The 20062-nt window shown below is 62.9% G+C and overlaps 3 protein-coding genes across 5 annotated transcripts; all 3 read right to left on the bottom strand.

The window, feature by feature from the left end:
• Positions 1 to 1680: 1680 nt before the first annotated feature.
• Positions 1681 to 4452, bottom strand: CCDC86 (coiled-coil domain containing 86). Of its 2 annotated transcripts, XM_082485803.1 has the most exons (5): positions 4353 to 4452; positions 4191 to 4322; positions 3533 to 3662; positions 2823 to 2897; positions 1681 to 2081 (listed from the first exon to the last, which is right to left on the bottom strand). In XM_082485803.1, exons 1-5 carry the CDS (start codon positions 4427 to 4429, stop codon positions 1962 to 1964), a joined length of 534 nt encoding a protein of 177 aa, XP_082341929.1. In that variant the 5' UTR covers positions 4430 to 4452; the 3' UTR covers positions 1681 to 1961. The 2 variants fall into 2 exon arrangements, with proteins under 2 accessions (XP_082341929.1, XP_082341928.1); XM_082485802.1 differs by having other exon boundaries at positions 4191 to 4452.
• Positions 4453 to 4714: 262 nt separating this feature from the next.
• Positions 4715 to 6992, bottom strand: LOC309673970 (membrane-spanning 4-domains subfamily A member 15-like; the record flags this gene model as incomplete). The annotated part of the gene is made up of 6 exons (XM_082485860.1): positions 4715 to 4980; positions 5133 to 5252; positions 5407 to 5562; positions 6068 to 6124; positions 6387 to 6506; positions 6825 to 6992. The coding sequence occupies 6 exons, from the start codon at positions 6990 to 6992 to the stop codon at positions 4972 to 4974; spliced, it is 630 nt and encodes a 209-aa protein (XP_082341986.1). The 3' UTR covers positions 4715 to 4971.
• Positions 6993 to 15480: 8488 nt separating this feature from the next.
• Positions 15481 to 18325, bottom strand: LOC309673216 (membrane-spanning 4-domains subfamily A member 12-like; the record flags this gene model as incomplete). Of its 2 annotated transcripts, XM_082484951.1 has the most annotated exons (7): positions 15481 to 15968; positions 16307 to 16390; positions 16488 to 16601; positions 17127 to 17258; positions 17520 to 17576; positions 17886 to 18005; positions 18236 to 18325. In XM_082484951.1, 7 exons carry the CDS (start codon positions 18323 to 18325, stop codon positions 15948 to 15950), a joined length of 618 nt encoding a protein of 205 aa, XP_082341077.1. In that variant the 3' UTR covers positions 15481 to 15947. The 2 variants fall into 2 exon arrangements, with proteins under 2 accessions (XP_082341077.1, XP_082341076.1); XM_082484950.1 differs by having other exon boundaries at positions 15963 to 16390.
• Positions 18326 to 20062: the final 1737 nt, after the last annotated feature.

Here is a 20062-nt window from a genome sequence, read left to right on the forward strand (position 1 = left end):
GGAGAGGAGCATCACCACCTTGAGCATCCCGCTCGGGCCCCACGGTCACCCTGCCCAGGGAGGGGCCTGCTCGGTGGCTGGCAGCAGGGGACTGTCCCCAGGGATCCTAACGAGGGGCCACGGCACTTGGCCATCACCCCACGGCGATTGCAGCCAGCATCCTGCTGACATCCCTCCTTCCCTCATCTTCCCGCTCCCCTAGGGCATGCGGCACACCCCCCACACCCCCAAATCCCTCCAGAAGCCACCCCCAAACCTGCCCAGCAGCAGAGACACCCCTTTTGCCTCTTTCCCCACCCCCCCCAGCCCCGGTGTTCCCAGCACCCACCGTCCTCTCTCCCCATCCTCCTCCTCCTCTGCACCCCGGGGCCAGACCAAGGTAGGGGGGGTCAGGGAGAGCTGGGGACAGGGGCTATGCCCCCCCCAAGTCTCCTGCAGACTCCATTTCCCCTCCATGTGGCAGGGCGGCCGCGCAAGCCGCAGCAGCAGGCATGGAGCCCGGCGAGGTGCTGGCTCCAGCCCAGCCCTGGGAGGAGACACCGAGTTCACCCACGGACTAGTTCGCCCATGGACGAGTTCACTCACGGAGGATTTCGCTCACGGACGCCCCACCAGGAATGCAGCCCCCCTCCACCAAAGCCCTGGGCACCGGCGAGCCCTGAAACCACGGGGATGGGCTCCAACTCCCCTCTTACCCGGCCGGGGCGAAGGCTGGGCTGGTGCCGTGGCTATGGGGAAGGGAGTGGGTGGGAAAGGCAAGGCTCCACATGCCCCACACCCGCTTATATCGCTTTGGCAATCATTAACCGGGGACGCAGCCGGGGCAGAGCCCTCCTGCCCGATGACCCCGGCCAGGTTGGCAACCGCCCCACGGCTCCGCTGCACCCCGTAGCTCCTGCCAGGCCATTCACCCCTGGGCGTGGGTGGGAATCCCCCCCCAATTTCTACTCAGTGGGGGCAACTGGGAGCTCTCCCCACCCCACCATCGGGGTCCCCTGAGCCCCTCTGATGCCCCCAGCCTGCAATTAACCCACTCCCATGCTTCTCTCTGCCTCAGGGGGGCACAGGGCCAGCTCCCCCCCATGGTAACTGCCTGTCCTGGGGCCACAAGTTTGTCCCCCCCCGCCAGCTGCCACCACCATGTCCTCCCACACCAGTGCTCCCCACTGCAAGCAGGGGCTCATCCCCCCCTGCAGCCCCCCGTGTTTGCCCACCCAGTGACACCCTTGCCCCCCACCCTCAACCCCACTAGTCCAGCTCACAGCGGGCTGAAGACACAGCCCTCAACAGGAATGCCGAAAGGGGCGTTTATGGAGCAAGCAAAGCCAGGAAAGTGAAGAGATCCGTGTGGATTTCCCACCCGAAACCCCCTCCTTCCAACCACCTCCCAAACCCACCTTGCCACGGCGGCCCCCAGCACCCCCAGAGAAGGGTGGCGGGAGGCTGTGCTGCATCGTGCACCCCCATTCCATCTCCGCAGCACAGCAGAGACGTGTCCCCTCCCTTTGTGACAGGCTCCAGGGCTCATTTCCAGGGGGACAAGTCCCCTTTTCAAGGAAGGGGAGCCTCAGGGGGCTGAAGGGCCACGGCACTCTGCCACCACAGGAAGGCTGAGGGAGATCTGCAGAGGGAAGGCCAGAGCCACCAGCCCCTCCCCGAGCCACTGGAGCACAGTCTGGGTCAGTTCCGATCAATTTTTATAAAGAAAAAAACAGATTTGGGCAGGTAAAACAGTTTTCCTTCCAGTCCCCAGCCATCAGCAACACCCCGACTTCACAGGGGATCCAGCAGCTGGTTCCAGCGGTTCATGGTGCTGCGTCACCCGCCCCAGCTCTGTCCCACTGTCTGTCCAACACCGAAGGCCCCGGCAGGTACTCCTGCCTGCCGAGCTGAGGAAGCGTCCCTGGAGAGGAGCAGGACCCACAGAAACCCCAGCTGCCCGGGCCGGTGCATCTCCCGTCTCACTCCGTGGCTGCTTTGCGCCGCACGGGTGTCTTTTGGAGCAAGGCCAATGTGTCCCGCTTCTCCACCCGCCGCAGCTGCTTCTTCTTCGCCCGTTTGAGCTTCAGCGGGTTCCGGATCTGTGGGAGGAGGGAAGAGGGGGGGCTTTCAGGCACAGAGACCATGCTGGAGAGAGCCAGGCGGGACAAGGACAGCAGGGCTCCCAGCTTCCCACCCCTGTGGCACAGCTGGCACAGTCCCAGCCGGAGCCAGGCCCCTTGGCACATGCTGTGGAATGAGATCTTCCTCCTTCTGCTGCTGAAGAATGACTGAAGTTGCTACCCGATTAGATTCATCCTAAACTCCTCCCTGGGAACGTCTCTGAGTTGTCCCAGCTCTTGTGTCGGAGGGGACAGGCAGTAACTCCATCCTCACCACCACTGCATGACTGCGCAGGTCTTCACCACACCCACCCTGAGCTCCTGGGTCTATTCCTGATGGAACAGCCACAACTTCCCCACATGAAAGCACGGCGTGCTCGGATCCTTATCAACGCTGAGTTTCCCTTGCTCTATCACCCTGTGTACCAGCGACCCCCAGGGTGACCCCCTCCCTGGTTTTCTCAAGCTTGAAGGAGAAGCTGTCCCCGCATCCCACCCTGCAGGACACAGGCTGCCCCCTCGGCAGAGGAGACATCCTCCTGGGACAGCTGGGTTTGGTTGGATTCCCCCAGTTCTCCCAGTGCTGCCCACAGCATCCTTCAAAGGAAGGGCCAGGGAGAAGAACTGGAGCAAACTGGTGCCCAGTGCCCAAGGTCTGGAGTCCGCCGCGTCTGCCAGGCCACTGTGGTGCCACCAGCCAGGAACGGGGCCATGACTCACCACTTGGACAATCTCTGCCTTCCTCTCATTCTCCAGGCGCCGCTTCAGGTTCTCTTCCCGCCGACGCTTCTTCTCCTGCGGGAGCAGAACCAAAACATTCCCTGCAGATCCCTCCCTCCGGGCTTATACCCAAACCAGCATCGACCCGCGGCTGATGCAGACGCCGGTCAGGAAGCTGCATGGCTACGGCAGCACGAGCAACACCTGCCCAAGCATGAAATCTGCTGCACAAAGCCAAGCCAGCAGCGCTTTCCTCCCCCGGGGCACGAGGTTTGAACTGACTGAGGGAGTTTATTCCGAGCCAGTGACTCGCAGCACGTGACTGTCGCAGCCTGGATTTGGCAGGACGACAGGGAATTCACTATCCTGGCTGCCCACAAAAAGGGCAGCCGGTGGGGTGTGCGCTCACTGTGAGGCACGCACCCCGCAGGGCTCTGCCACAACAATGCCATAGCTGCGAAGCCCGGGAGCAGCACAGAGGCAGGGAGTTGTGTATGGAGAGAGGTGGAAAGTCTTAAGTCAAGGCCTGACTGCAACATGGCCCCGAGCTCGCCCTGGCAAAGGGCGTAGGTAGGTCCAGCCCAGGGCCAGGACAGCAGAGCCTCCAGTTGCCCAGGAAACCTGCCCCATGGAGACAGCAGGCACAGAGGGGCTGGGCGATGCTGCCTGCGGGGTCCTGAGCCCAAGGCCGAGCTCCAGAGCCTCCTTACCTCTCGCTCTCTCTGCTTCCCCTCCTGCAGCTGCCGTGCCAGGTCCTGGACGAGCTTCCTCTCCTGTCGCTCCTTCATCTTCCGTGCCCAGGAGGTGCGAAGGGCCTTGTCCTGGATCATGTGTGAGAACCTGAGCAGGCAGACAGGCCATGTCAGCAGCTGGAGGAGACAGAGCTGAGCTCCCCACGGCTCACAGAAACCCTACACAGCCTTGCCACCTCTGGGCCCTTTCCAGAAGCTCCTCGGGCCAGAGCTCTGAAGCTCCCTCAGCTCAGATCCTCCCACAGCAGACTTCAGCCCCTCGACATCCCCTCCAAACCATCCCCTCAGCTCAGGACTCCCCCAAAGCAGCCCTGTCCTCTCCGGGTCCTCCTTAAAAATCTATGGATAACTCCCCAGTCCCCCTACGAACCACCCCCATGGCCCCACCAATGCAGCCCTGTCCACCCCACGTCCCTCCTGGGCCAACCCACCCCCAAAACGACCCTGTCTCCCTCAGAGTCTCCCCCCAGAGCACCCGCAGAGCCTCCCCCCGAGCTCAGGAACCCCCAAACAGCCCTGCCTCCACCACAGCCCCCGCCCCCCCCCCCCAAAGAGACCCTCTCGACCTTGGAGACCCCCCCCCCCGAGGCCTGACACCCCCTTCCACAGCACCCACCTCTTCTTGCCGGGGTCCTTCCACACCCGCCCCGACTTGGGCCTACCCCGCGGGATCGCTGCTGCTGCTGCCGCCGCCGCCGCCTCCTTTCGTTTCTTGGCGGCTTTCCGACGCCGCCGGGCCGGGGCCGGAGCCGGAGCCGGAGCCGGGGCCGGGGCCGGGGCCGGGGCCGGGGCCGGGGCCGGGGCCGCCCCGCTGGGCTCCTGGGGTCCCGGGGCCGCCCCACACTCCCCCTCCATTCTCCACGCGGCCCCTTGCCCGTCGGCGCCGGGCGATGACGTCAGAGAGGGGTCGCGCCGGTGTCGCCGCGCGCATGCGCAGAGCGAAAGCGCCCAACCACGCCGAGCCCTCGACCGCCATTTTAGTGTAGGGCAGCACTTCCCGCCTCCCCGACGGCGCCGCCTGGAGGCCGCCATGTTTGTGCCGGGCAGGCGCCTACCGGTGCCCATCATCGCGGCGGCCTGTGCCCGGTGCTCTCTATTCCCCCCCCTCCTAACTCCCACCCGGTACGAGGCTCCCCCATCCCCTGAGCGAGACCCGGAGGAGACCAGTGGCCTGGTTTGGGGGAGAGGCCTTTATTTTGGGGGTCAAACCATCTAAGGAGAACAGCCTCCTTTCCGGTGCAGGCCCAGGCCTATGGCCGGGGAGCAGAGGGGGTTTGCGCTCCGGTCGGCTGTACCGTCAGGCACCAGGGAGGCCCTACTGAGCTCCGGCACCTTGGCTGCAGCAGGGCTGGGGCGTGCGGTGGTTCTTAATGGGACGGCTGTGGGCTCGGCCGTGTCTATGGCGCCTGGGAGAGGAAAAAGGGGAAAATCCCGCTTTTGGGGTCATGCAGAGAGAATTCCATGGGCCACCGCCCTGGGGCGGCCCCTCAGAGGAAGGAAGGGGGTTGGTAACGCTGTCCATCTCCCACCGAAAGCCGGTGCCCCTGGTCTCCCTCACCATGCAGGTGTAGTTGTGCTGCCTGATGGCATCGTAGCCGAAGGCCAGGGCTGCCACCGCCGTGCAGAACTCCAGGAGACAGAAGATGACGAACGTGGAGTCCAGCCCGTTGGTCAGGATCTGCGAGGAGGAGAGTGGAAGTGCCCAGTGGGTCGCGCTCGCTGGCAGTGCCCCTCATCCCCCTGCCTCCTGGGTGGCAACCACCCTGTTTGCTTGTCCTGCACAGCGGCGGGAGGCTCTGACCCACCGCCTGAGCAGGACCGGGAGGCTCTACCTTGTTCTCAGGGTTGAAGCACCACTCAGCTTTCAGCTGGTACGGCATGTTGTTCTCGCAGCCGGGGATGTTGCGAGTGATGGCTGTGGTGTGGACGAGGGTGGCCACCAGCGTGCTGAGGATGACCCCCACGTTGACGATGCAGCAGGTCTTCACCTGTGTGGGTCGCCTCGCGTCAGCCATCAGCAGCTCTGTCCCTTCTGCTCCCACCAAAAACACAGGAGCTGTGCGGGTGGCAGCACGGGGCCCACCCTGCCAGAGACCCCCATGAGGTGCCACAGAGCCAAGGGCAAGGCTGCCGGGGGCTTTCTGTTTGAGCTGTCTGAGCAGGGGCACCTCTGAGCTGGATAATTCAACTCAGGTCAGGTATACTCCTGGAGAAGCCACCCAGGGCAGCCACCCTCCATGACACTTTTTGTCCCCATCATCCGAGACTGACTTCATCAGGCCCCAAGGGTCTCGTGGAGCCCCGGAAGTGTGAAGGATTGCCCACTCTCTGGTTGATGGGGAGAGAGCTGAGCACCTCCCGAGGGTGAGACAGCCTGCAGGGTGAATCCAGGCTGCAGAGGGGTCCCGCGAGCCACTGGAAGGGGCAGAAGTCGCAGAAGCGACGGGCGGGATGCTTTGTCCCTCCCAGCATGGCCGCATGGGACCCCCTTACCAGCAAGATGTTATCTCTTTTTTCACTTTCCACCAGCAGAGAGCCTGAGACCAGGAGCTGCTCCGAAAACAGAGGAAGGAGGGCGTCAGCAGCAAGGCACCCCTCCCTGTTACCCATCCCTCACATCCCGGCACCCCTCTGGCTGCGAATCGGTGTTCAGGGCTGCGCGCGCACCCCCTCCATCCCCAGAGGGGACAGCCAGAAGATGTGGGTGTAAGAGGAGGCCCTGGTGACGAGGGAATCTGGTTCCCAGTCCACTGAGATCCCCCTGTCCTCTTTGGATGGCGAGGAGGTGAAGGCCAGGCATGTCCTTGCTTACCAGGAGCCCGAGCCAGAAGAGGACGCCGCTGGCCACAGGGAGGGAAGGGGTCTCGTGCTCTGACACCGTCAGGATGATCCCAAAGCAGATGTGGATGATCCCGGTGAAGATGTGGATGGTCTGGAGAAGGACAGAGGAGGGGGATCCCCCCGGTCACTCTTGGCCCAAAGCGCTGCCTGTCTGCCAGCACCGACAAAGGATGGATATCACCGTTGCTGTTTAGCCATGTCCCACCCCGATCCCACTGTCACACCACGTCCTGGCTGCACCCTGGGTGTGCTGGGACTCAGCGCAGCAGCATGAGCTGGCAAAGGGAGCTGGTCCTAAACATCACTCCTGTCCCAGCCAAGGAGGACCTCAAGCAGAACTGTCCCTGGGGATACTCAGTCCCCGCTTTGCCCCTGAGGTGTCCCGTCCCCTCGAGATGCCGCATCTCACCCCCAACACCTTGGGCTGAGCTCTTCTGAAGCCTCTGACTTGAAATGACACGGCAGGAGCGGGCGAACTGCAGCTGGAGGCCAGCTGGGCCGCGCGGGGGTCTGTGGCGGGGATGACCTCTGTGATGATCCTCACGCCCCCGGAGTCGGTCACCGTGGTGGCTGCCATCGCCTGTGGGCAGAGCGGGGCTGAGGAGCTGGGGCAGGCGGGGAAGGTGAGGGACCAGGCCAGCTCACGCCCTGCTCAGGGACCAAAAGATGGGACGTGTCCACATGAGCGGTGACAGGAGAAGCACTGACGTCCTCTTAAAAGGATGTCCCACACCCCATCCTGCACCCCACACCTTGTCACCCACCAAGGTACCTCCTTCAGCCTGGGCTTGCCCTCCTCCTCCTCTTCCCCACGGCCACCGCTAGTGGTCCCTTCGCTGTCCAAACCTCCCTGGGAGAAGGTGGTCGGGCAGGGAGGTGGTTCCGCTGCCCTTTGCTCCCTGCAGGAAGTTTGTTCATGGAAATCTCGTCAGGCCCCTCTTGCTCAACGTTGGCAGCTTTGCCAACGGAGAGGAGAGAGGCTGACAAAAACCCCCGCACGCCCCCGCCTGCGCGCAGGAGGCGGAGGGAGAGGGAGGCAGGGAGAGGGGCTTCGCCAGCCCGAGGTCGGCACCCCCTCTGAGGGCTTCACCGCAGCCTGGGGACGGGGTTGGACACTTGTCACTTGGGATGCTCCAAGGAGGAGACGCTCCATGCCCAGTCTTGGGCAAATCCTCTCCATCCCCAGTTGCGGACGCTTTGCTCGGGCATCATCTCCGCAATTAGCCACGTGCCAGCCCTGGCAGGGTCCCAACGAGGTGCTCGGTGATTCATTTAGCTGCCCTCATTAGGGCCGCTACAAGACAGCCAGCCCTGGCCGTTTCCCTTACAGGAAAAATAAAAAAAAAGGAGTGAAACAGGACATGGCTCAAACATTATAAATCCCATCAGTCTATAAAGGTCCGAGGGAAGCTCCTTTATTACCTTTTTATTTTCTTTGGGATTCTCCTTCCTCCACAAGTGCCTCGACCCTGGGGGTCTGTCCCCGCTGAGGACAGCCCACCCGCAGGAACGAGCCCGGGGAGGGGGGGGAGACGGCAGCATGGCGTGCAGTGCCGGGCGGCTCCGGCGTGGGTCCGGCGGGAGCCGAAGGGAAAGGAGATGTGGTTGTTTCCGATAGGAAATGAGAGCTCAGCCTGGGAACGGAGCCACCGCACATGGCGAGGGGCTCCCGAGGGGCGAGCTCGGAGGCCCCTTCCTCCCTCCGCCGGCCACAGGTCTCCAGGTCTGCCAGAAAACAGCTATTTCCTTCGTGGCCGCCGTCCCCATCTGCTCGCCAGCAGGGCTGGGGGTCCTCCGTGCTGACCTGCGAGGACTCCCCAAGTTTCTGGATGTTGGATGGGTGCGGGGTTCTGGTCCCGTCCCCTCTCATCCTCATCATCCCCTGTGGCCATAAAATCCCCAGCACTGGGCGCTGCGGAGGGCTCCAGCTCTGGGAACGGAGCCCCTCGTTCCCAGGGAAGGGCTGATACTCAGGAGAAGGGGACGAGGGACAAACGAGACGAGGTTTGACTTAACCTCCACCCATGAGACCCGACACGATTGGGTCTGGTTTGGGGAGCGGGCAGAAGGACGAGGGGCTGGTGGATGTGGCTCTGGGACCCCCTGTTGGGCTTTTTCCTCTCTTGGAGGCTGCGAATGTCTGACCACCGCCTGAGGTTTTACCCCGGCTCTTTCCTGATGGAGGAGGAATATTTAAGCACGGGATTCCGGCATCTCTTGAGCTTGGCTGCAGGCGACTAGGGCTGGCTTCACACCGCGTCGGTGGCCAGGGGCATCGCCAAGCGTTAGGGAACCCCAACACCCATCTCTGCCCGAGCCGCTCACCGCAAACCCGGGGGAAAGGGGGGGCCAGGACCCTCCACAGCCGTGTTCCAGCTGAGGATTTTTAGGAGCAGGTGGAGCAACTTTTGGAAGTGCTTTTTCCTTTCCTTTGGCCCTAGAGGGAGCTGAGACGCCTGGTTTGGAGGCACACGGCTTCCAGAGCTCGGCGGAGGCTTCCAGAGCTGGGGGCCAACAGTGGGGCGCGATCCCCAGCAAGGGGTGAGCAGCAACAGTCGTCCCCGTCCCCTCCATCCTGGGCTGCCCTGGGGCAAACCGGGGGATCGGCGGTGCCAAAATTGGGCTGTTGGTCACGGAAAGCGGCCGCGTCTCTCTGTGTCCCGGGGGAGCGGAGGGACCAGTGGCAATCCCACGTTCCGCCTCATCTCTTGAGTTTGCGGAGATGCTGGAGTGAAGTTGTCCGGCCACGTATCCCTGCAGACCCTATGTTTTTCCAGGGATTTTTTTCCCAAAGTTTTTTATTTTTTTCTGCATCACTGCTGCATGGGCTGGAAACCAGGGGAGCGACCCGCGGCTGCGGGGTCTCGACTCTCCCCTCTCCCATTTTGGGTCCTTACAGCCAGACCATTTCCCGAGCTCCTCATCCGTCGGGTAATGAGAGCTTGGTTCGTGCCCTCCCCGTGCTCCCAGGCGTTGGGGAACGGAAGGATTTTCGGCACAGCAGCAGTTGTTTAGCTGGTAAACCCAGAGCATGGCTGAGAACTGGCCTCAGATTTGCTCGTAGGTGGGGTGGGGGGACAGGAACGACTCCCACCAAACCAGCCTAAATCAGGTCTCAGAAAAAAAAAAAAAAAAACCAAACAAAACAGTAAGACAAACACAGCCAGGAAGGAGCAGCGAGCGACTCGCATCTCCGCCCCGGCTCCGGGCAGGCAGCGGGAGGAGAGGGCAAGGGGGCTCTCCGGGTACCGCAGCCCACCTGCATCCCCCATCCCACGGTGGAAAACATCCGGCGGTGAAAAGCCACCGCTGAGAGCGCTCACGGCTCCTGCGTGCCGGGGAGGAGCCGCCCATGGCGTTCCTCCATCCCACCGATGGCTTTCCTCCATCCCGCAGCGCCGGCGGGGGAGCGAGCGCTTGGCCTTGTAAAGGGCTGCAACTGGCGGCACGGCTTTCCAGGAAAAACACGGAGATGGATGAGATTCAACCGCGCCTGTTCATCGCACTCCCGATGCCTCTGAGCCTTTAATTTCTGCCGGTAACTCGTCAGCGTGTCTCTCCGGAGGGAAAACCTCTCTCGACGCCCCGATGCTAACGAGTCCCGCGCCGGATGGGATCTCGTTCCAACCCCGGCAGCGTCCGAAGGGTAAGGAACACTTTAGCAGCCGTGGAAATGCTGGGATCCCCTCTTTAGCCTTTATACAGGCAGGGTGTCCTCCAGCACAAGCGACGGCTTGTGTTCCCGGCCGTAACCGCCTGCTACGGTGGATTTCCTCCCAAATCCGCTTTTTCAGATTCCTAAAGCATTCCTGAAGTTTCAGCCTTTCGGCCAGAAACAAACCGTGACTGCCCTCAGCCCGGCAGCCGGGCTCGGCGAAGCGGCTGAGCAAAAATCCCTTTTGGTGCGAGGCAGCCGTGGAGAAAGCGCTTTTCGCCTTTCTAAATAAAGCCGTGGTCCAGCTGGGGATGGCAGGAGCCCAAGGTAGGATGTTACGATTTCTTTTGGAAACAAAAAGAAGCGGCAAGCCCGGCCGGTGGAGCCTTCCAGCCTTTTATTCGCAGGAATTTTTGGCTTTGCTGATATATACAATGCGTTCCTTGGATATTAACTTATTTTATTTTTTTTTTTTTTTTTTTTAGGTTGAGTTTCGCTCCCCCGACAGCTGGAAATCTTTTCTCCGCTGCTGCTGCTGCTTTTTTTCCATCTCCAGGAGCCGCTCAGGGTATGGGTTGATGTGTCGGTGCCGGGACGAGCCGGCTGCCCCACGAGCGTGGCTTTCGGCACGGCCGCAGGAGTGCAGACCCGCCTGAGGACATCGATGGCTTCGGCACAACGGGACGGTGTCCCGTAGGATGTCACGGGATGGGTGGGGGAAGCCTGGCTGGGTGCTCAGACTTGGGGGGGGATCCAATGAGAGCCCCCCCCCCCCTCCCCCCCAGCATCTCCTCCCACCAGCACAGGACAAATTTTACGAGCCTGGTGGAACCAAAAGCCCTTTTCCAACCCCAAAAGCCCCGCTTTATCCAAAGAAAATAGATTGCAGTGGAGAAACGCTTTTCGCAGAAAGACGCTGCTTCCTGTGAAGAACTTTATATCCCCATAAAAATACCAAAAGTCAACACTTTGCTTTGCCTCCAAATGTTTCTGTTTCTCACAGGGCTGTTACGATACTGGTTCCAGAATGAGAAAGCCACGTTTTCCTGGGACAGGTTTCAGGTTTTTTTGTGGGGTTTTGTGTTGTTTCTGATTTATTTTTTTTTTTCCCAAGGCACATGTTTTTTATCTGTGCCGTGTTCCCAGGGAGGCGTGGTGGTCCCTGGGTGGTGACGATGCCAACTGTTTTATTTTCACCGGGTCTGTAATCCCAGGACCCGCTCTGTCCCCCAAAAGCAAACCCGTGGAGGAAACCTCATCGAAGAGCGTTAAACTCCGAGGTATCCGTCCTGGCTTAGGAAATGTGGAGCCGGGAGCAGGCAGAGGCAGGCAGGGAGGCTTGGGGGGACCATCGCTGCCTGCTGGGGTGGTCCTTACCCCCGGTCGAGGTGGCTGCTCCAGCGCTGGTGGGAACGGCCGTGGTGGGATGTTCCTGCTTCTTTGGCACCTTGGGGAATTCGGCTGCCCCGAGGAGACATGACGGGGAAGGAGACACGATGGGGAAGGAGACACATTGGGAAAAGGGAGCTCAAACCGCAACCGGAGACGGTCTGTCGGAGCAGGGACCGCGCCGCGGAAGACCCCTCGAACAAGGGGCTGGCACACGAGTGTCTGTGCCGGCTCGCCGTGAATCCCCCCCCAACCCCGAATCACCCGGAAGGCTTTTGGGCAGGAGCGCGTCCGGCGGGGGGAAGGTTGTGCCGTCGTTTGGGGCGCAGCGGCGTCGCTCCTAAAGCCCGTCCCAGATGCGTCCATCATCCCCTTCCCGCTACGTCCCAGCCTTTGATCGGTTCGCTCCCAGTTAAACTCCTGATGCTGCAGAAAAGCTCCAGCGCGTCTCCGAGGCTTCACTGACACGCGGCGGGGGTTTCCCAGGGCAAGGAAGCTCTGCCCTGAGAAGGTCCCTGCTCCGTCCCGGTGGGCCGAGCGCATGGAGGAGACGCAGGAGCGATGCCGCGGGCAAGGGAGCTCCGTCCCCACCGGAGCCTTGCGAAACAGCTGAGCTTGGCTGTGAACAGGGACCATTGCCACCTCTGCCCGCTGTGGGCATCAGCGTCCTCCGGGGCTTCTCGTTAACGTTGGAGGCTGGTTAACCCTGGCTGGTAACCGTGTGTCAGTCCTCCTGCCACCTCCTGCCAGCTGTCCCAGGGCTTTGACCAAACCGGGGCTCCCCCAGGGTCGTACCAGGCACCAGTGAATCCCCTAAAGCCACTGGGACACGGCTTCCCTGCCCCATTTAGCCCATCGTGGGACCGAGGTGGTGGGGGGGTTACCTGGGGGTGGTAACGCACCCCAGGAACATGTCATAGAATGGTTTAGGTTGGAAGGGACCTTGAAGGTCATCTAGTCCAACCCCCTGCCATGGGCAGGGCCACCTCCCACCAGATCAGGTTGCCCAAGCCCCGTCCAACCTGGCCTTGAACACCTCCACGGATGGGGGCACAGCACTGGGGTGATGCATCGGTGCTCCTCAGCAGACTGTGTCCCCCCATTTCAGCTCCGCATCTCCCCGTTTCCCTCAGCATGGGGTGCAGAGACCCCTTCTGCATCTCAGCTCAGCCCACCGCCGGCTTGCGAAGACCGAGAACCACCGCACGCACTCCCAGCCCTCCCTTCCAGCCATCTTCTCCATCCTGAAGACCCCTCACCCTCTCCTTGCCCTTTTCCAGACCTCTTCTGGGGCTCCAGCGTCCTTCCGAGACACGGCACCCAGACCTGGTGTTCGGGCTGTGGGCGCTCCCCGCTTTCACCCAGGGATGTAAAGCAGCCCCGCTCCACCGGCGGCTCCTCTCCCCCAAATCACCGCCGTTTCACGTGCCCCCAAGATCGCCGCCCAACGCAGAGCTGCCCTGTCCCCTGCCACCCCACACCTCGTCCCCTGCACCTCCCCAGGGGCCCTTTCCCTCTACGGGGGGCTGCCGAGAGAAGCCCCGTGGTCCTTCAGCCATGCCCACCCCCAGGAGCAGGCACAGGAGCATCTTCCAACGCCACGGCACACGTCCCGGGATGGGGAGCCGGTACGCACGGGAGGTCAGCCCTGTGCCCGGTGTGGGGGTCCGGTGTGGGAGGTCCCCCCAGGGAACGTTCACGGCTCCCGGATGCAGTTGAAGAGAGCCAGAACTTTCCGGGCAGTGCCGGTGACGCCGGGCAAGAGGGACTCCTCCTTTGCTGCCCACCTCCACTTCGGGGACGGTTGCGGCTGCGGCAGACACCATAAACAAGAGCTGCTCCAAGACACCGAGTGCCGAACCCGGCACGAGCCGGGACCGGGGGCTCCCTCTGGCTCTCCCAGCCCGGAGACACTGCCAGAGGCCACCGGGCACGGAGGTGTCCCTGCCGCTGTCCCCATCCCTCAAGTCCCCCAGCCCTCCGGAGGGGTGACACTGGGGGCGCACGGCGTCTCTCCCCGGCCGCGGGGCGCTCGCCGCTCCATCCCTCGGCGTACCCGGCCAGCCACGTCCTCGCCGCCATGGCACAACGTTTCTCCTTCTGCGTTGCCACCCTTTTTAAGGCCCTTTGGTCACCGCCACCTTCCCGGCTCGCCAGCACCACGTGTCCCCAAGCGAGTCCCTCTCCATCACCCTGCCGGGTCCCCAGACCCTCTCTGGTCCCTGCCACCCGCTGTCCCCAGCCCTGAGAGGTCCCCACTCCTCCCCAGGAGGTTTCAGGGCTGCAAACGCCTAAAAGTACACATGTAGAAAAGAAACGCGTTTCCAGAGAGCCTTAAAACGCCTCTTCCTGCAGTTCCAGAGAAAGCTGCACCTAAACGTGACATAAGTGGCAGATGACAAACCTTGAAAGCCGTCGGGAAGATAATCCAGGTTTAAAGATGGAGGGGCTCCGCGTTATCGCCGCGCTAATGCCCGATTTCACGGGAAAGGGGCGTTTTCCAGTTGGCAGCGGCAGCAAAAGTTTGGCCCCGACCCGGCGGCGGCTCCGCAGCCGGCAGCGGGATGCTCCGGGGGAAAAATAAACCAACCCCAAACCCAAAGAGCCTGATGCTGGTGGGGGATGAGCAAGGAGGGGACCACCACGCTGGGCAAAGAGACAGGGACCTGCCAGCCTGTTTGGTTTTTTTTTTTTTTTGGGGGGGGGGGGGAGGGTTAAAGGGCTTCGTGGTGGCCCCCCCCAGGGCTGGAGAGTCTCCCCGGGTGTGGGAGGCTCCGGAGCCACAGGTGAGGAGCCGGAGCCGTAATGGGTAATGAGCAGAGAGAACCTGTTCATCCCACTCCCCCCAATCTCTGGGGCTTTTCCTACCGAACCAGCTCATTATTTTTTCAGAGCCGGGAACAGAAATAACTGACAGCGAGTGAATAATCCATGAGGCTTTGGCTGCGCAGCGTGAGCATTGTCAGGGCAGGGAAGGGGGAAGGGGGGGGGGGGGGGCTGTTGAAACAAGAAAACATTTAACTCCACCCCAAACTCCTTTTTAACGGTCCAAACGGCGCTCCCTGCCCCTGCTCTGGGGCTGGAGGCGAGATGTCCCCAAACAGTGGGGGGGGATCCCCCCAACTTAGGGCACCGACAGCTCACCGGGGGGCTCCCACCCCTCTGAAAATCAGCGTCGGGCTCTCCTTCCTCACCTCCATCCCAAGTTTTCCATGAACTCGGGCTGCTCCTTAAAGAACCTGCCTCTTCGCCCCTGCGGTGAAAGATGCTGGTCCCCACCTTGGCTCCTCCTTAGGTTCTCGGCATCCCCAGCCCTGCAGGGTGCTGAAGGATGGAAGTCAGTAACGAGCTCGTCAGGAGCCGACAAACCTCTCCGCTGGTTAAAAATGGGCTGAGACCCTTTTGGTCTCAATTCCCGCCCCTGGAGATGAGCCATTTTTGAGGGGCTGCGGCACAAGAGAGGTTTGAGAGTGCTCCTCAGGTTTCCCCTCGGCTCCGTTCCCATCGCAGGGAATGGCCTCAGCCGCGTGGGAACGGGGACCACACGTTGCCACCGCTGTCCCCGCGTCACCCCCAAGGAGCAGCCGCAGCGGGGACGGGGACGGGGGGGGGACGGGGGGGGGAGGCAGCTCCTCGGCTGGTGTAAGAACCGGGAGCTGCTGCCATCACCGTCATCGTCGCCGGCGGCTGACCAGCTGCTCCAGCAGCGCTAAATATAGCGAGATGTGCTGCTATGTACATATGGGGGGGAGGGGGGAGGATTTAGGGGGGCAGATTTCCTTAGAGGGGGAGGAGGTGCCGGAGGACCGTGGCCTCTCGTCATCTCCAGCGGGACGAGGTGATGGGCACGGGAGACCCCAGAAGGAGGGTGGGATGAGCCCCTCGCCCGATGGATAGCAGAATGTGGGGGAGGGGGGGAGGGTTTGCAGCTCCCACGCTGAGAAATCCCCAAACCAAGGAGACGCGGGTCCGGCCGGAGCGTTTATTTCCAAGATAAAATAAAGCCAACGGGGTACGAGCCGAGGTAGATGGTCCGGCTACCAGCGCGGCTCCTGGCATGCGTCGGGATCTCTATAAGCTACCTGCTACGTGGCCACCAGACCTCCAGGAGGTCCCGAACCCCGACGTGAATGAACCCCAGCAGCCAACTGGGTATTTAGGGGCAGAAACACCCCGTGAAGCCCCAAGATGCACCACCACCCCCCCCCCTTTCCAAGAGAAGCCCCTTCTCCATAGCAGCCAGCAGGCAAAGACCCCCCTCTTTGAGACCAAGGGTGGGGGCAGGAGATGGGCAGGGAGGAGGCAAATTTAGGGTGCTTGCTGCCTTTCGGGGGGGGGGGCGGGGGGGATGGGACGACCAGCGTGTCCCAGCCTGCGGCGCGGCGGGAGGAGGATGCCGTAGCCCTGGGCGCGGGGAGCCGGCTGGGGACTTTTTCGGGGGACGTGGAGGCAGGACCCCGCATCGACGTCCTCGGGGCCGGCACCTCGCTAGACTTCGGGGGCGGCCAGCTGCAAAGAAAGCCGAAAAGCTGCTGCTTCTGGTGGGGGACAGGGCTTGGGGTGACCCCACGTCACCCCGCGGGGTCTCTGGTCTCTCCTCCCACCCCTGTGCCCCCCCATGCCTGCGGCAGCGCCCGGTGCAGCGAGGCGGAGGTGGCGGGGTGCTCCCCGGGGACGGGGGTGACATGCTTTGCCGGGGTTTGGGATCGGGGAAGGGGTGCGGGGGAGGCACCGGTGGCAGCGGGAGGAAGGTCTGTCATGCAGGCAGGGGTCAGATGCTGCTCCGGAGAGCCGTCCCAACCCCGGCTCCGCTTCTAGCTGGGCTGTTCTTTGGGGTCGTAGATCACCTCGGTGTAGCTGGGTGGCTGGGGCAGGTCAGCCGGCGGCACTGCCAGGTCCACCCGCGTGGCGCTGGGCACGATCAGCATGCCCTGGGGGACAGCAGAGAAAGGAGGGGGGGGGGGGCAATGCTGGGGGTCCGGCCAGGGCTCTGCCACACCACCCTTTGCCCCCCCCCCCCCACCTTACCTCGTTGGAGCTGAGGCGAGTGGCTCGGCACCAGAAATTGGCGGTGGCCACGGCGATGCAGAATTCCAGGATTGTGAAGATGAGCAGCACGATGGAGATCCCGTTCCCTGCGAGCTCCAGGACGGGGAAAACCCCATCAGCAGCGCCCAAAGAGGAGGAAACCCGGGTTCAGCCCCACGGGGCTCCTCTCCTCTGTCTCCCACCCTTCGGAAGCACTGCAGCCCCCGGCTCTGCGGGCACTAAGGTCACGCTCGGAGCCCTCGGGGCTTTCACGGCTCGCGGAGAGAGAAACGGGCACTTCCAGGGCGTGAGTCATCGCCCGAGGTATCAGCTCAAAATAGGTCAGGCGCACGGCACCGTGCCGGCAGACGGCCCCGCTCTCGGGGTGCCGCCGACCACGGGCTCCCCACTCCCCAACAGGGCTGAACCCCACGGAGGAGCCTGGCAAAGCCCCCCCCAAAGGAAGGGCTCAGGCAGCATCCAGGGGGGGGAGGAACGATAGCCCCCGGGAGGAATGGAGAAGGAGACGAGGGAGTTTCCCAAAATGCTTAATCCCGTCCGGGCAGGCTCAGCCAGCCTTGGGCACCCTCCGAAAGTGGATGATGGGGTGGGGGAGGGGGTGACCATACCCCCGCTTACCAGGACGAGATAGCCGTCGTAGTCAAAGCTGGAGCGGTAGAGCCCGTTCAGGTTGAGGTCTACGATGAAGGCGACGATGCCCAGCAGCGCGAAGATGGCGCTGATGACGTTCATGGTCTGGCTGCCTTTCACCTGCGGGCACGGAGAGGCTTTGGGGACAGCTTTGGGGCAGGCGTCGGACCCCAGAGCCCGCGGGGACACCCACCCCGGGGGACCGGCTGCGAGTAACAGCTCAGACTGCCTTTGGGGGGAATTTTTCTTCCCTCCTTCCCATTGCTCCTTTCCAGAAATAACCCCGGCGCAAGCTTCAAACCCGGCTTCGCCCCGATGGGTTTGACCCAAGGTCGAGCTGCTCCCACCCGCCCAGCAGCGGGGATCCCTGGGGACACTCACCGCGCACTCCGTGGGGCTCTTCTCCGCCCCGATGGAGAGGCAGCCTGAGATGATGAACTGCGCCGGGAGACAGGGGGACAGTCAGCCACCACCGAGGTCACCCTCAGCCCCCCGAACCCGCGCAGCCGCGGGGTACTAAACACCCACCCGGCATTAAGAAGCTGCCCACGGGGATGGCCCCACGGCTCTCAGGGGCATGGTGACCCTCCCTCGTGCATTGTTAGCCCTGGAGTTTCCCAACCGCTGAACCGGAGCTCCCTGTCCCCAGTCCCCAGGATGCTGGTGGGCATCCCTCCCCGTGGGCATCCTTCCCTGGTGGGCACCTCTCCCCCGGTGGGCATCCCTCCCCGGCCCCACGCTACGCACAGACACGCCGCCCAGGAAGGGGATCTCGCCGATGACGAAGACGGAGGTGTAGACGTTGGTGAGCGTCGTCAGGACGATCCCGAAACCGATGTGCATGAAGCCCGTCATGATCTGGATGGTCTGTGGGATGGGGCAGGGTGAGAACGGGGCCAAATCCCCCCAACCCTTCCTTCCCTGAGGATGAGGATGCTCCGGTTCCCGAGCCCCTCTGGTGCCGGAGCATCCCTCGGAGGATGACCAGACGGGTCAGAAACCTCCAGGGATGGGGTGGGGTGGGGTGGGGGATTTTCCAGGGGTACCACCACCCACCACCCCAAGTTGCCTCGCCCCCCCCCCCATCTTGGACTCACCCCCATCACTCGGTTCTTGCCCTTGGGGAGGGTCTCGGCCGTGTACATCACGGCGCGGCTGCCCAGCCGCAGGTTCCCCATCCCCTGCATGGAGGCAGCGGCGGGGGGGGGCAGCGGGTCGACCCGCAACCGGGGGACGGAACCCCCCCCCCCCACCCCCCGCCTCCGGTCCCGGAGCAGTCCGGTTCCCCCCCCCCCCGTCCCCCCCACCTCCTTTCTCCGGGGCCGCCCCACCCCGCCCCACCGAGCGCCCATTGGCGCAGAGCGGCTGATGTCAGAGGCTGCAGCAGCATCCCCGGGGCCACCGCCCAACCCACGCGTGGACCACCCCCCCACCTCCCCCCCGGGTGGACCCCGCTGCCCCATCCCACACAGGCTCACTGGTGGGCGGAGGGGGGGGGGGGGGGCACGGAGCAGAATGGGTATTTTTGGGGGGAGGGGGGGGGGGAAGCTGCCCCTTTCAGCCCCCCCTTTCTCCTCCCACACCCCACTCGTGGGTGCAGCCCCAGTGGGGAGAAGAAATTGGGGGAGAAGAAATTGGGGCACCCCAGCTGCGTGGCAGCTGCCCAGTGTTGCCCCCCCCCCCAACCATTCAGGGAAGGGGTTCAGGGCACTGCCCCCCCCCCCCCCCCCCCCGGGGGAAAGATGCTCAGACCCCAACCCACCGTGTGCTCAGAGCCACCTGAAAGGGAGAGGAGGAAAGCGGGGTGCCAAGGGGAGCAAGACTGTCCCAAAAACGCCCCCCCCAGCCCCCAGGTGTGCATGTGTGTCGTCCCCCCCCATCCCTGCGGAGAGCAGCCCCCAGCCCCACTTGCAGCCCCAGTACAAGAACATGTTTACAAGAGCTCAGAAATTAAAAATAAAATTAAAAAAAAAAAAAAAGAAGAAAAAAAAAAAAAAAAAAAGCTCTCGGCATCGAGTTCCTGGAAGAAAGATCCATCAAAAGCCATTAGGCACGAAAACACCTCCTCCCTGCAGCGCCAGGGACTGGCCCGTTGGCCCCCGGGTTGCGGGGAACGGGACCTCCTTGGCACCCCCTTCCCCAGGCAAGGCTGGGGGCTTGCCCAGCCCAGGGCTGCCCGTCAGTCTGGCGCTGCCCCGGGAAGGTCCCTTCTCCCCTGGCCGCAGGAGGTGGCCCGAAACAGGTTTGTCATCATTGTTCACTGCCCCCCCCACACACACACCCCCCTCCAGGCCCCTGCCGGCTGCTCCCCACTGCGGTGGCCTCACGCGCAGGGTGCTGGCCAAGGCTTTCCCAGTGTCCAGCTGAGGACTTCAGGTAGGAGAAAGAAAACCCAAAGTCGGTAAATAATTAAAGCTCTGTGGATGAAGAGGGGGCTCATAAAATGGTTAGAGTTGGAAGGAACCTTGAAGATCATCCAGTTCCACCCCCCTACCCTGGGCAGGGACACCTCCCACCAGACCAGGTTGCTCCAAGCCCCGTCCAACCTGGCCTTGAACACCTCCAGGGATGGGGCAGCCACAGCTTCTCGGGGCAACCTGCGCCAGGGGGTCACCACCCGCACAGGCAACAATTTCTTCATCATATCTCATCCCCCCTCTTCCAGTTTGAAGCCATTCCCCCTTGTCCTATCATGACATGCCCTTGTAAAAAAGTCCCTCCCCAGGTCTCCTGGAGCCCCTTTAGGCACTGGAAGGGGCTCTGAGGTCTCCTCGGAGCCTTCTCTTCTCCAGGCTGAACCCCCCCAACTCTCCCAGCCTGTCCTCCCAGCAGAGGGGCTCCAGCCCTCACAGCATCTTTGTGGCCTCCTCTGGCCCCGCTCCAACAGGTCCATGTCTTTTGTACGTTGAGGACTCCCAAGCTGG

The sequence above is a fragment of the Vanellus vanellus genome (genome assembly GCF_965231255.1).
Source record: "Vanellus vanellus genome assembly, chromosome: 6".
In the NCBI taxonomy this organism is placed as follows: Eukaryota; Metazoa; Chordata; class Aves; order Charadriiformes; family Charadriidae; genus Vanellus; species Vanellus vanellus.